Source organism: Thamnophis elegans, chromosome 16 (genome assembly GCF_009769535.1).
Source record: "Thamnophis elegans isolate rThaEle1 chromosome 16, rThaEle1.pri, whole genome shotgun sequence".
In the NCBI taxonomy this organism is placed as follows: Eukaryota; Metazoa; Chordata; class Lepidosauria; order Squamata; family Colubridae; genus Thamnophis; species Thamnophis elegans.
The window spans coordinates 13,550,314-13,566,427 of NC_045556.1; the positions used below are offsets into that span (position 1 = coordinate 13,550,314).

At 42.1% G+C, this 16,114-nt stretch overlaps 1 protein-coding gene across 2 annotated transcripts in view; it reads left to right on the top strand.

Moving 5' to 3' along the window:
* POLG (DNA polymerase gamma, catalytic subunit) overlaps window positions 1-16,114 on the top strand; it is a 33,593-nt gene that overhangs the window by 10,850 nt on the left and 6,629 nt on the right. For both annotated transcript variants that reach the window (XM_032233048.1, XM_032233049.1), the window contains exons 10-18: window positions 1,883-2,107; window positions 2,880-2,997; window positions 3,753-3,818; window positions 4,333-4,437; window positions 6,773-6,933; window positions 9,383-9,436; window positions 12,149-12,266; window positions 13,239-13,374; window positions 14,892-15,138. In XM_032233048.1, the coding sequence (XP_032088939.1) occupies window positions 1,883-2,107; window positions 2,880-2,997; window positions 3,753-3,818; window positions 4,333-4,437; window positions 6,773-6,933; window positions 9,383-9,436; window positions 12,149-12,266; window positions 13,239-13,374; window positions 14,892-15,138 (1,230 nt within the window). The remainder of the gene's footprint in view (window positions 1-1,882; window positions 2,108-2,879; window positions 2,998-3,752; window positions 3,819-4,332; window positions 4,438-6,772; window positions 6,934-9,382; window positions 9,437-12,148; window positions 12,267-13,238; window positions 13,375-14,891; window positions 15,139-16,114) is intronic.

Genomic DNA, 16,114 nt, shown 5'->3' on the forward strand with positions numbered 1-16,114 from the left:
CATCAACAAAAACAAACACATGACTTAACACAACATAGGAACAAGAAGTTCCATCGTATATCATACAGCAGTTCCGTATCGGTTTCTTTACAGTTAGTGTTTTCCCTTCTATACATTTCTATCTTGCATTCATGGTCTCAGAGTAAGTTTCTAAAGAAATGTTTCATGTAGGTAAATAAGGCGTTCTCTTGAAACAGTTTTGCAAAATCTGATTCTTTCCATCTGTGATGGATTTCTGCTGCTCTAATGTCCAGTGAGCACAGCTGGGTTTTTCTTTGGCTAAATCTCATGGGAATGGTATATATTTCTGTTCTTTGGAAGGACAGATAACGGAAGCTGAAGCTCAAATATTTTGAGAAGAGAGGACTCCCTGGAAAAGATGTTGGGGAAGATGGAAGGCAAAAGGAGAAGGGGATGACAGAGGATGAGGTGGTTAGATAATGTTATCGATCCTATGAACATGAATTTGAGCAAACTTTGGGAGACATTTACAAACTAAATATCTGTTTTAATCTTGAGTGCAGGAAAAACAATTTCAGCAATACAATAGTAAATGTGTGGAACACCCTACACCAGTGGTCTCCGGCTCACCGACAAAAGTGCGCCTGACGAAACCGCGGTGACTAAACCGCGAGTTCTAAACCGCGCCGACGAATGAGCGCTAAAGTGCGCCGACAACAGCACACCGACAGAAGCGCGTCTAAACCTAACCCTAAACCTAACCCTAAACCTAACCCTAAACCTGACCCTGACCCTGACCCTAACCCTTACCTTAACTTAAATCACGCTTCTGTCAGCGCGCTGTTGTCGGTGCGTTGATGACGTCACGGTTTTAGCGTCACGCTTTTGTTGGGGTGCTTTTGTCGTGCACGTATTTGTTGGGTCACGGTGGTCTCCAACCTTGGCAACTTTAAGACTTGTGGACTTCAACTCCCAGAGTTCCTCAGCCAGCAAAGCTGGCTGAGGAACTCTGGAAGTTGAAGTCCACAGGTCTTAAAGTTGCCAAGGTTGCAGACCACTGCCCTACATGATCCTGTTGTTAGTTCCTCTAACCCCTCATACCTTTTACCTTAGGCTGTCTACCGTGGCCCTTACGCATTTCTTGCATAAGAGGATCTAAGGGTGCATGCATAAGCACAACTAGCGTGCTTACCATCCCTATCCTACTGTCCCGTTTATATGTATTTTATCTGTTTATGGCTACATTTTGCTTATTTTTATTCATTTATTTGTGCCATTTTTTCATGTGTTTTTCCTACTTGTTTCCTTGTACTTGTTGACAAATTAAAATAAATAAAAATATATAAATAAACAAATAAACAAACAACGGAGGACAGAGGGGCTGGTGTGCTGTGGCCCATGGGGTATTAAAGAACAAAACTAATTGCCAACTCTGAAGCCGATCTGACCAAGACCATTTTGAGGCTTCAGTATTGCCACACTAGAACTGAGGAGTAGGGAAGGGGTAGGGATAGAGATAACTGGGGCTTGTAGCCAAAACAAAATAGTTTCTCCTGGGAACCAAGGTCATTCCCACAGGTGGTTGGAGTGGGGAGGAGTGAAGTTACCAGGCAACTGGACAATACCGTGATTGGACCATGTGATTGATTGTTTGGGGAAGGGGGAAAACTTTTAATTGGGTGAAAACCACAGGAACATTCAGAGTCAGTTTTCACCAGCTGGTGCCAAAATGATTTATCCAATAAACTTATTCTTTAAGGAATTCACCTGCTTCTGGGTTCTGCTTGCGATGGGTGTATTACTTGAAACCCTGACACAAATAGCAGTGGCAGAAAAGAAATATGGGCAAACAGCTCTGTAAGCAGGCTTCGCCATCCAATTGTTGGTTGAGTGTCAAAATTGTTTGCTTCTTCCTGGGTAGGTGGTATCGCAACCTGTGTCCACGTCTCAATGATCCTAGTTGGGCCCCTGGACCCAGCCTGATCAGCCTTCAAATGAGAGTGACTCCAAAGCTCATGAGGCTCACCTGGGATGGCTTTCCATTGCATTACTCTGAGAAACACGGCTGGGGCTACCTGGTGCCAGGAAGGAAGGACAACCTGTTAGAGGATGATCCAGAGGCTGCATTGCCCACCTGCCCTTTCAGGTAAGGAAGGATTTCTGGGGAAGTGAATCCCACAGGGCTACCCCACCCCACCCTTGCATGTTGTGAAATGGAAGCCTAATTTTAAATATAGTTCTCTCAGTGTACATGTGTGAGCATCTCTCACAAAGAACTGTATTATGGTCTTCAGTTGGAGAGCAGCAAAACAATAAAGGATGTATTGGAAATGACCGTCAGCGAGTGGCACTGCCCGGATGGTTCTCGAATGTTTCTGGATTTTGACGCCAATCAAAAGATTTATTCTGGTTCTTGAGAGCTAAAGCCTTGTGAGCTTTATAATGTTCGTGTCAGGGTTCCAACTAATGCCCTAATGAAAGCAGGAACCTCAAGCAAAGTTTCAAGAAAAATCCAGTTCGTAGAAGTCACTCCCTCGGGCTATTTCTGGTTTCTGTGGAGATGGCCTTGACTTTAACCGTCTGGGATGTGCATTGTTTTGATTGAGGTGCAAATGCCTCAATGCAGCTGTGAGGCTTGGTTCCACATTCCCCCGCCTATGGCAACTCGGGAGCGGATTAGGGGAGCTTCGTGAGTTGGCAGTTAGCAGGTAGCCAAGAACTTTGGTTTTAGCAAACATACATTGTCCTGGAAAGAACACTCCTTTGTTTCGTGCAGATATCGGATCTAACGTGACTGTTCCCCAGAAAGGCGATTCAGTCATGAGAATCAAGAAAAAGGAACATACCTTTCCCTAGACAAGGAACGACTGTAATTCTGCTGCAATTCAGGGCAGTAAAAACTCTTTCATTTCTGATAGGGTAATAGAACATCTGTATCGGGAATATTGCAAGGGGAAAGGGAAGGAGCAGCCGGTTTCCCTTGACAGCTACCTGGAAGAAGAGTTCTTAACGGAAAATGGTGATTTTTGGCAAAAGGTATTTGCTATCCTCTCCAAGATGAGATATACAATTTTCAAACAAGTATGCACCGTGTTATACCTTGTCAGATATTGGGTGGCGGAATTCTTACTGGATTGTTGGTGTGTGTGTGAGAGAGATCTATATATCTGCTGCCTGCCTGCCTGCCTGATTGCCTGATTTCCTGCCTGCTTGCCTGCCTGCCTGCCTGCCTGCCTGCCTGCCTGCCTGCCTGCCTGCCTGCCTAGCTACCTACCTACCTACCTACCTACCTACCTATCTACTTACCTACCTACTTACCTACCTACCTATCAGCCATTCATCCATCCATCTACCTGTCATCAGACCTGCAAAAAAAGTGCTGTTCTGTGGTCTCCTTACAAGGAACAGTCATCCAGAGCACACATGGACGATCTCCTGTCCTCTCCTTATCCAGAGAATTTCCAAGGAACCGCCTACTCACCAGATCCTTGGACTTTGCAACAGTTGTTTTTGTTTTTTTGCAGAGACATCTTGCAATTTGCATTACCTCCTCTAGAAGCTTTCAAGAATTCTTGTTGGGTTGTGTTTTTCAAATAACCATGCTCTATTTTTTTTTTAAAAAAACCTTGCATGTCAGATAGGGTAAAACATTGGTTGCTTGCTTATATGCAGAGGGAGTATGTTTTTACATTTTATAAATAATTGTCAGATGCAAACTTGGAAGATAAATGGACAGATTCTGGAGAAGAACAAGTTTCACATTTTAAAGGATTTCTTTTTTTTCATATCAGTTTGAGTTGCTTGGCCACGTGGAGGTGGATACAGATGTGGACTCCATAACTAGAGAACAGAGACAGGTAAGACCTCTCTAAAGAAAGAATATAATCCTCACTCAATCTGGTATCAGGTATGCTTGAAGGCATTCTTACCTACCTATCTACCTGCCTATATAGCTAAAAGTAAAAGTTCCCCTCGCCCATATATGCTAGTCGTTCCTGACTCTGGGGGCGGTGCTCATCTCTGTTTCAAAGCCGAAGAGCCAGCACTGTCTGAAGACATCTCCGTGGTCATGTGGCCAGCATGAGTAAACGTCGAAGGTGCACGAAGCGCTGTTCCCTTCCCACCAAAGTGGTCCCTATTTTTCTACTTGCATTTTTACATGCTTTCGAACTGCTAGGTTGGCAGAAGCTGGGATAAATAATGGGAGCTCACTCCGTTACGCGGCGCTAGGGTTTCGAACCGCCGAACTGCCAACCTTCCTGATCAACCAGCTCGGCATCTTAGCCATTGAGCCACTGCGTCCCTACCTGCCTAGAAATGACTCTGGGCGGTCTTACAAATGCTTAATCCTGCATTGGTTCTCCTGGACAGGAGGAGATGGAATCGGGGAAGAGTTCTCCTGAATATCACCATGGGAACGGACCTTACAATGATGTCAATATACCTGGATGCTGGTTTTTTAAGCTGCCTCACAAGGTAAGGGTGAACTACATGGGGTGTGTGTTTTTGTATCTGTTGGGGAAGCCAGTGATAACTTGCCTCTGCGGGCATTGTGCATGTGTTGTCATTTTGACATCTCTGCAGTTTGTTTGCAGTATCCTCTGCACCTCACTTCCCTTTTGATGTAGTGCACACACTGGTGTTTTGTATTTGTATCATTTTTGTATTCCTCTTGGTTTGGCGAGGGGGAGAATGTGGTATTTTTGACTTTCATGCAGCAGTATCACCAATGAGTTTTGTCTAAAGGCATTCTTACTAAGGCATCTTAGCAATGAAGTATCTTTTCTCCCGATTGGAAAAATAAAGAAAGGGAATGTAAATTTAAAAAGAGGCACCAGAGTTTGAATTTGTTTTGCTTGCTGCTGTGAAGATTTGCTCATTCTCAGTTGTGGGTAATACAGTTGAGGAATGTTAATTAATAGTAATCCTTATTGGCCAAGTGTGATTGGACACACAAGGAATTTGTCTTTGGTGCATATGCTCTTGGTGTACATAAGGAGAATAAAATGCATTCATCAAGAATAAAAACATACAACACTTAGTAATAGTCAAGGTATCAGGGCTGCCTCGCTCAGTAACCAAGAAAGAAACCACTCAACTCCATTTTGCAGAATTAAGAGTACTTTTACTGCTTATGAGTAGATGGTAGCTAGGCAAAGCAAGATCTAAGGCAAAAGCATGCAAAATCATAGATATCAATATATGACCCAATCCCCTCCCCTTGGTAACCCCATCGCATAGTCCAATCCGCACACCCCACAGGTGTCATGTGGGAGACATCTTCAAAAAGCATCATCAGCTTGGTATGCCGGACAGTTGGCCTTTGCGGCAAATCCTCTATCTGCAGCATGCGCAGTAGATAGCGAGAACAACTCCCTTTTAACAGTCACTCCTGTGACTGATCATATGTTATGATATACGATATAATTACATAAAGAAAGGAGAATGATAATAAACTATATACATGGAGGATGAAATTTTTGGTATTAAATATTATGGATGTTTAGCTAAAACAGGATATGAGGATTTGATGTTAATGGAGGATCTTATAAACAAGTAAATGAAATGCTAGCATGTGGTTATGGATTAAATGTTTGGCATAGTTAAGGATGAAAGATGTTTAAACAACTGTAGTCAACTAAAAGTGGAGGTATGATGATGTCAATATGGTAAACATTTGAGTTAAGATATTTGAATTAATATGAATTAATGGAAGAGATGCACAAAAACATGTTGTAACCAGCTGATATACTTTTTATAATATATACCTGTGTTCTTTTTTTCTTTTTCTTTTCTTTTTTCTTTTTCCCTGCCTTGTTTTCTGTTTTTTGTCTTTTTTGTGTTTTGATTTTTTTCCCCCACTAGTGTGGGCATGTGTTGTTTATGTAACAAAATAAAAAAATTTAATAATAAAAACAGTCACTCCTGCACAGAATACTTCCCTCACCCAAATACCATGCCCCTCCTCTCGTTTCAATGGCAGCCGAAAGCAAGCAGCAAAACAGAGGCTGGTACAAGGTTACTAATAAGCTATCAAATCGTATTAGGAAACAAATAAAACAATATACATTGGAAGATACAAGCAACATGGTTATAGTCGTAAGTGGGGAGAGATAGATACCAGGAAGGAAGAGAAGAATAATAGTAATACAGACTTAGTAAATTATTTGACAGTGTCGTGGGGATTAGTTATTAAGGAGAGTGACGGCATTCGGGAAAAGCTGTCCTTGTGTCTAGTTGTTCTGGTGTGCAGTGCCCTATAGCATCGTTTTGAGGGTAGAAGTTGAAACAATTGATGTCCAGGATGCAAGGGGTCTGTAGATATTTTCACCACCCTCTTTTTGACTCGTGCAGTATACAGATCCTCAATGGAAGGCAGGTTATTATTATTTTTTTTGCAGCTCTAATTATCCTCTGAAGTCTCTGTCTGTCTTGTTGGATTGCAAAGCCAAAGCAGACAGTTATGGAGGTGCAGATGACAGACTCAATAATTCCTCTGAATTGAAGGGAATCAGCAGCTCTTTGTGCAAAATGGAAAAAAAAACTATTCTCTACACTTAGAAAATAAGAATAACTTTCAGGGATAAAACTTTCAGGGCCACAGCTCAGTGATTCGTCTGATCCAGTATAATCTCTAATACTCCCAGCTGAAATGGGGATCTGAATTGAGAGGGAGTTTCTATGTTTGCATAGAAAAAGGAATCTCTTTAAAAATAACCAGTAAGAAGCATTGATTGCATTTTGCTTGCAGAATCTATTTTGTCGCTGGTTTCTTGAATCAAAATAAACTTTCCTCCCCTGCTCTTAAAAGGATGGCAATGCCAGCAATGTGGGAAGCCCATTTGCCAAGGATTTCTTACCCAAGATGGAAGACGGTACCCTTAAAGCTGGAATAGGGGCAGCCGATGGGACCCACGCTTTGGAAATCAACAAGAAAATCTCCTTCTGGAGAAATGCTCATAAACGCATCAGGTGACAAGATGCACGCAAATTCAGTTGTAGGGTTCGTTGCCAACTATCCATAATGTTGTCTATGGAGATTCTCAATCAAACAGGTCACGGTTGCCCCCAAGGTGCTTTTATTTTTAAGAGGCAACTGGACTTTCTGGTTTTTCTTTGAAGGTGTTTCGCTTCTCATCCAAAAAGCTTCTTCAGCTCTGACTGCAAGGAATATAAATCCTTCCATTCATCACCATCTAGTCAGAGTTGAAGAAACTTCTTGGATGAGAGTACAGTAGAGTAGAGTAGAGTAGATTAGATTAGAGTATACAATACAATAGCAGAGTTGGAAGGGACCTTGGAGGTCTTCTAGTCCAACCCCCTGCCTAGGCAGAAAATCCTACACCGTTTCAGACAAATGGCTATCCAACATCTTCTTAAAGACTTCCAATGTTGGGGCATTCACAACTTCTGGAGGCAAGCTGTTCCACTGATTAATTGTTATAACTGTCAGGACATTTCTCCTCAGTTCTAAGTTGCTCTCTCCTTGATTAGTTTCCACCCATTGCTTCTTGTTCTACCCTCAGGTGCCTTGGAGAATAGTTTGACTCCTTTTTCTTTGTGGCAATGGTAGAGTAGAGTAGAGTAGAATTGAATAGCAATAGAAATAGAATTGAATTCTTTATTTGCCAAGTGTGATTGAACCCACAAGGAATTTGTCTTTGGTGCCTATGCTCTCAGTGTACATAAAAGAAAAGATACATTTGTCATGAATCATAAGGTGCAACACTTAATGATAATGACAGTCATACAGTCGAGGAGATGAGTGATAGGAACGATGAGAAGATTAACAGTAATAGTAATGCAGACTTAGTGAAAAGTTTGACAGTGTTGAGGAAATTATTTCTTTAGCAGAGTGATGGCGTTGGGGAAAAACTGTTCTTGTGTCTAGTTGTCTTGGTGTGCAGTTCTCTATAGCATCGTTTTGAGGGTAGGAGTTGAAACTGTTTATGTCCAGGATGCGAGGGGTCTGTAGATATTTTCACAGCCCTCTTTTTGACTCCTGCAGTATACAGGTCCTCCATGGAAGGCAGGTTGGTAGCCATTGTTTTTTCTGCAGTTCTAATTATCCTTTGAAGTCTGTGTCTGTCTTACTGGGTTGCAGAATTAAACCAGACATTCATAGAGGTGCAGAAGCGAAACGTCTTCAAAGAAAAACCAGAAAGTTCAGTTGCTTTTTGAAAAAAAAAAAGACCTTTGGGATATCCATAGTGCTAATTGCTTGTTCTTTCTTATTCTTTTCTCTCCTTTACTTTTCCTTGTGCACAGCAAAAATTTGAACTCTCTGTTCCGTATGCAGAATGTCGTCCTATCATAAACTTGTTCAGGTTTCATAAACCAATTCCAAGCTCCAACACCCAAGAAATGTTGAATAGGAAGAGAGGAACTAAGTTGGGGCGGCTGGAGTGAGTTCCCAATACAGGTTGTCCTCAACTTACAAGTTTGATTAGTGACTGTTCAAAGTTACGACGACACTGAAAAATGTGACCGATGACTGTTTTTCACACGATCGTTGTAACATCCCCATGATCATGTGATCAAAATTCAGCAACTGGCTTAGATTTCCAGTGGTTGCATTGTCCTGGGGTCATAAGTTCCCATTTTAGTTTAGTTTAGTTTAGTTTAGTTTTGGTATATTTGTATGCCGCCCTTCTCCAGGAGGGACTCAGGGCGGCGAACAACTCAAAGGGGAAAGGGAACATAAACAACAGTACACATAATTAAAATACATGAAAATCACACAGCCATACCAGTCGAGAGGGGAGGGGAACTCATCAACCCCAGGCCTGCCGGCACAGCCAGGTTTTGACGGCTTTCCGGAAGGCCTGGAGAGAGGTGAGGGTCCGGATCTCCGCGAGGAGTTCATTCCAAAGGGCCGGAGCTGCTACAGAGAAGGCCCTCCCCCGGGTAGTAGCCAGATGGCATTGGCTGGTGGACGGAACCCGGAGGAGGCCAACCCTGTGTGATCTGACGCGTCTTTGGGAGGTAATTGGCAGCAGGCGGTCTCTCAAGTACCCAGGTCCAATACCATGAAGGGCAACCTTCTGACCAGCAAAGTCAACGGGGGAGCCCGATTCGCTTAACGAGCCTGTTACTAACTTAACGCTGTGGTTCACTCAACGACTGTGGCAACAAAGCTCATAAAATGGGGCAAATCCCACTTAACAAATATCTCACTTAGCAACAGAAATTTTGGGTTCAATTTGGTCGTAAATCAAGGACTACGTGTACCTGATGAACCTAGACTTTTTGGGGAGGGGGGGAAATGCCGATAGCCCCATTGTAGATGAATTTAACATTAAAATCAAAACTCCTTTGTTTCAGGTAGATTACTGATTTTGCCATTGGAATATTCAGGGTCGGCTTTACCAGGCAGATAACTTTAGTCCACTTTATTGTAAAGCTTTTGATCTCTTTGCAGTTCACAGATAGTGGTTTGGTTGAAGAAAGGAGAACTGCCAAGATCTGTGACTAGGTACGTATAGAGAAATGCAGACAAGACCAACGTTGCTTTATTTATCTACTAGCTGATAACCCGGCGTTGCCCAAAACATATCCCCCTTATCAGAGGGAGCCCCTTGCTTTTTTTTTTTTGTTTGTTTATTAAGAACCAATCCCCCTTACCAGTACTGCGAAGCCATTACCACTGTGCTGTACAGTAGAAGCCATTTTAAGGCACAACAGTCTGTATCTTAACAGAGCTGGAATCCAAAATGCACACTATCACTATCAAAAGTACTGGGATTTGATACTATAGATATAATTCATTCCTTTTCAGGCATTCCAGAGTTATGCTGGAATACATACACACACACACACACACACACACACACACTGAGGGGTGTTAAAGGTGTCTTACCTCCACAGTATTTTTTTCCAGAGAGTAAGTCATCTATGTACCAAGTTTGGTTGAAATTGCTCAAGGCGTTCCAGAGTTATGCTGGAACACACACACAGAACCATATAGCTATCTCCCCCCCCCCTCTCTATCTATCTATCTATCTATCTATCTATCTATCTATCTATCTATCTATCTATCTATCTATCTCTATCATCTATATCTATCTATCTATCTATCTATCTATATCTATCTATCTATATATCTATCTATCTATATCTATCTATCTATCTATCTATCTATCTATCTATCTATCTATCTATCTATAATCTATCTATATCATCTATCTATCATCTATCTATCTATCTCTATCATCTATCTATCAATCTATCTACCTATCTATCTATCTATCTATCTATCTATCTCTATCTATCTATCTATCAATCTATCAATCTCTATCATCTCTCTCTATATATATCTATATCTATCTATCTATCTATCTATCTATCTATCTATCATATATATAAAATCTATCTATCTCTATCATCTATCTCTACTCTATCATCTATCAATCTCTATCAATCTCTCTCTCTCTATCTATCTATCTATCTATCTATCTATCTATCTATCTATCTATCATATATATAAAATCTATCTATCTCTATCATCTATCTCTACTCTATCATCTATCAATCTCTATCAATCTCTCTCTATCTATCTATCTATCTATCTATCTATCTATCTATCTATCTATCTATATATATATATATATATATATATAATCTATCTCTATCATATATCTATATCTATCTCTATCATCTATCTATATCTTTCTATCAATCTATCAATCTCTATCATCTATATCTATATCATCTATCTATCTCTTATCTATCTTTCTATCAATCTATCAATCTCTATCATCTATCTATCTATCTATCTATCTAGCTATCTAGCTATCTAGCTATCTAGCTATCTAGCTATCTATCTTTTAATTTATCCAAAATGAACAACCTCAGCTAAAATCCATATAAAGGTATGCATTCAAGTAATGATCACTATTGGTCTCAGATACTTACTTTTACTGTCACTATGAACTTCTTCTCCCTGGAAAGCGGATGCAGAAAACAGTCATGATTAAAAAAAAGAGCAGCCCACAGAATTAGCCTTTTTGATGGATTTAATATTGCATCTTCTACTAGGGGAAAGATCCAATTGTTTTGAAGCTCCCTTTTGTGTTTTTCACATGGATAGTCCACCTGGGACCTCAGAGTCCAGCTGGAGTTAACTTTCCTTAAAACAGCACTTTTCCAGCAACAAAAATATTAAGAATGGCACTCTTAATGCACGCAGAGTTAACAAATCAAGAAGCCGACACTGCCTCCTTTTTCTGGCTGTTTATTAGGGCTGTGTGCTGGGTTTAATTTCAATCTTTAAATATAGCAAATTTGCAACAGCTAGCAATTAAGGATATAGTTACAGAGAGAGAATTACCTAGGGGCCAAAATGACTGTGCTGCAACATCACCATTACAGTCACTATATGTGGTAGAGGAAAGGTGGCTTGTCACCCACTTAGCAATCACTGAGTTTTTCTGTTGAACACTATAATGAACAGTAATATGTAAACTATGGATTCTTAAAATGGGGAACAGGAAAGGCTAGAAATATGAGGTTTTGTATGTGTAAATAATGGGGGAATTTTTATAGCCGTAGGAATGACAGTTGCAGTGGTGAAATTCAATTTTTTTTACTACCGGTTCTGTGGGCGTGGTTGCTTGGTGGGCATGGCAGGGGAAGGATACTGCAAAATCCTCATTCCCACCTCATTCCAGGAGAAGGATACTGCAAAATTTCCATTCCCACCCAACTCCAGGGGAAGGATACTGCAAAACTTCCATTTCCAACCTATTCCAGGGGAAGGATACTGCAAAATCTCCATTCAAACTCCACTCCAGGGGAAGGATACTACAAAATTTCCATTCCCACACCACTCCAGGAGAAGGATACTGCAAAATCTCCATTCCCTCCCCACTCTGGGGCCAGCCCGAGGTGGCATTTGCCAGTTCTCCAAACTACTCAAAATTTCCACTACCGGTTCTCCAGAACTGTCAGAACCTGCTGGATTTCACCCTTAGGCAGTTGCTTGGGTGAGGGTACTTTGCATGCTTGTGGAACAGCTGGAGAAGGTACCAATTGACTGGATGTCTTCATCTCACTGAGATGTCGAGCTCAATGATTGAAGAACAATTTTAACTGCTTTGGGGGCATAAACAGCAACTTGGAATCTGCAGGGTCGTTGCAGGTGACCTCCTAAGCTTTGTGGTGGGTTCTCACTGTGATCTTTTTCTAGGCATCCAGACTATGATGACGAGAACGCTTATGGAGCCATCCTGCCACAAGTCGTGACTGCTGGAACAGTAACGCGACGCGCTGTGGAGCCCACATGGCTGACTGCCAGCAACGCCAGGGTAAAAATGTCTTTTCAGATGCTTTGTGTTCAAAAGGCTGCACCATCCTTTTAGCCGTTGCTCCAGTGGAGCTGAATATGAAAATAGCACGAAAACAGGAAGTTTCAGGCACGTTTTTTGAGACCCTTCCAGACTTGCAACAGGAACCTATCCGTGTTGCTTTAGTCATGGGATAAGGGTCATTTCTCCCCCCACCCCAAGTCCCAAAGTTTGGGTTCGGTGCTGATTGAAGAGCTGCGGTGGCGCAGTGGTTGGAATGCGGTACTGCCGGCTACTTCTGCTGATTGCCGGCTGCCTGCAATTTGGCAGATGGAATCTCACCAGGCTCAAGGTTGACTCAGCCTTCCGTCTTTCCCAGATTGTTGTTGGCAATATGCTGACTCTCTAAACTGCTTAGAGAGGGCTGTAAAGCACTGTGAAGCGGTATATAAGTTTAAATACTATTGCTCTTGTTCTGGCTGCTTTACCCTCCTATATGGCAGGGCTAGACTTAGGATATATGGAAGAGTGGAATAAATTTGGCTTTTTTTTCTGCCATACCCAATAGCAATAGCACTTGGACTTATATACCACTTCATAGTGCTTTACAGCCCTCTCTAAGCGGTTTACAGAGTCAGCTCTATTGCCCCCAACAATCTGGGTCCTCATTTTACCCACCTCGGAAGGACGGAAGGCTGAGTCAACCTTGAGTCTGGTGAGATTCAAACTGCTGGCAGCCGGCAGTCAGCAGAAATAGCCTGCAGTACTGCACTCTAACCACTGCGCCACCATGGCTCATTAATGCCAGTGCAAGACGCAAGCCCTCTATGCACATGCGAAACCTATAAAACAGCATGACTGACTGTCCACATTTTGAAGAATGAACCTTTCGGCAAGCAAAATGATGGAGGTGGAGAAGGCATTTCTACTCCCAAGCCCACGCATCGATGGCATCTTCCCGAGACGCAAAATCTTTTCCTCCATTTCTTGCAGACTGACCGGGTTGGTAGCGAGCTGAAAGCGATCGTCCAGGCTCCTCCTGGTTACCATTTGGTTGGAGCTGATGTTGACTCTCAAGAACTTTGGATAGCAGCTGTTTTGGGAGAAGCCCATTTTGCCGGCCTGCATGGTGAGTATCGGCATACTGAGAAGTTTCTTCCTGGGAAACTCGGTAGTCAAAATATTGTGTCTGAAGCATAAACATTCTCTCTGCTTTTTCGATTAACAGCTCTTTTTTATAGATCAATTTTCTCCTTATTTTTAAAAGGCCTCTTGAATAGGTATCCTCAATTTATTACCCTATAATTGGGAGTAGGATTTCCATTGCTTTTTTTAAAAAAAAATTGTTTTGTTTATACAATCATATCATCTTTGCAGCACATTTTACATCTTTTACATATCTGCTGTTTCCTTTGTCTGTACATATATATATCATATCTATCATCTATCTATCTATCTATCGATCTATCTATCTATCTATCTATCTATCTATCTATCTATCTATCTATCTATCTATCTCTATATCTCTGTCTGTCTATCTATCTATCATCTATCTATCTATCTATCTATCTATCTATCTATCTATCTATCTATCTATCTATCTATCTATCTATCTATCTATATCTCTTTCTATATCTATATCTATCTATCTATATCTATATCTATCTATCTATCTATCTATCTATCTATCTATCTATCTATCTATCTATCTATATCTTTCTATATCTTTCTATATCTATCTATATCTATCTATCTATCTATCTATCTATCTATCTATCTATCATCTATCTATCTATCTATCTATATCTATATCTATCTATATCTCTACTACCTCTATCTTTCTATTTATCTCTATCTATCTATATCTCTTTCTATATCTATCTATCTATCATCTATCATCTTTTCTATTAATTATGTACACAACCTCCTTTATATACATTCAATCCTCTTATATTTCTTATTTCATACTATTTTTATGTACAGTCTATCTTATATTCCCCCCTCTTGTTCATTCTGTGACTGTTTGCTTTGTAATTTCTTGATTGTTTGTTTGTTTATTGGATTTATATGCCGCCCTTCTCCCAAAGGACTCAGGGCAGCGTACAACATTAAAAAAAACACATATTACAAAAGTTAAAAAGGAAATTAGATGGAGTATCCAAAAACAAACCCAATTAATATTAACAATAACATTTTAAAAATTAGATTAAAATTAACAAGTAAATCAATATTTTATTTTGTTCAGGCCAGACCAGCTTGCTGGAAAAGCTATCTTTTTCTCTTTATTGCTTTCCTACCCCCCACCCCCACCCCCATTGTTAAGCAAGGCAGTTGTGAACATAGATGAACATCCTTCAAATGGTGCGGGAGTAGAACAGATTTCCAGAAAACAAATTGCAGACTACAGGAACCATTTGCACCACTCAGGTAACCCTGAGGACGCAGACAAACCTCTAAGTGGCCTCAAAGGCTGCCTAAAAAGAATGCAAATGACCAAGCTGTCTGCAAGGAATATAAATCCTTCCGTTTCAGAGCTGAAGAAGCTTCTTGGATGAGAACCAAAATGTCTGTTCTTACTTCTGTTGACCAAAGCCACCTTGAGAAGGGATCTATTCATTCCTGGCCCCCTTTTCCACCCCTTTGAAGGCTGCACCGCTTTCGGCTGGATGACGCTTCAGGGGAAGAAGAGCAACAGCACGGACCTGCACAGCAAAACGGCCTCCACCGTGGGCATCAGCCGAGAGCACGCCAAGGTGTTCAACTACGGGCGCATCTACGGGGCAGGACAGGCATTTGCCGAGCGTCTCCTCATGCAGTTCAACCACCGCCTGACGGAACAGGAAGCTGGCGAGAAGGCCCGGCAAATGTACGCCGTCACGAAGGGAATCCGACGGTAAGGTGGCTTTTTGGCAAAGAAGGGATTTCCCTTTTATAGAATGGTTTGGTTGGTTGGTTGGAATTGGTTTAGAGGCTGGCCCAATCGGTGCAGCTCTGAGTGTAATAATACAAGTAGGGTAGGGTACGGGGGCAAAATCCAGCAGGTTTTGACGGGTTCTGGAGAACCGATAGTGGAAATTTTGAGTAGTTTGGAGAACCGGCAAATACCACCTCTGGCTGGCTCCAGGAGTGGGGTGGGAATGGAGATTTTGCAGTATCCTTCGCCCAGGAGTGGGAAGGGAATGGGGATTTTGCAGTATCCTTCCCCCAGGAGTGGGGAGGGAATGGGGATTTTGCAGTATCCTTCGCCCAGGAGTGGGAAGGGAATGGGGATTTTGCAGTATCCTTCCCCCAGGAGTGGGGAGGGAATGGGGATTTTGCAGTATCCTTCGCCCAGGAGTGGGAAGGGAATGGGGATTTTGCAGTATCCTTCCCCCAGGAGTGGGGAGGGAATGGGGATTTTGCAGTATCCTTCGCCCAGGAGTTTGGTGGGAATGGGGATTTTGCAGTATCCTTCGCCCAGGAGTGGGGAGGGAATGGGGACTTTGCAGTATCCTTCCCCCAGGAGTGGGGAGGGAATGGGGATTTTGCAGTATCCTTCCCCCAGGAGTGGGAAGGGAATGGGGATTTTGCAGTATCCTTCCCCCAGGAGTGGGGAGGGAATGGAGATTTTGCAGTATCCTTCCCCCAGGAGTGGGGAGGAAATGGAGATTTTACAGTATCCTTCGCCCAGGAGTGGGGAGGGAATGGGGATTTTGCAGTATCCTTCCCCCAGGAGTGGGGAGGGAATGGGGATTTTGCAGTATCCTTCGCCCAGGAGTGGGGAGGGAATGGGGATTTTGCAGTGTCCTTCCCCCAGGAGTGGGGAGGGAATGGGGATTTTGCAGTATCCTTCGCCCAGGAGTGGGGAGGGAATGGGGATTTTGCAGTAT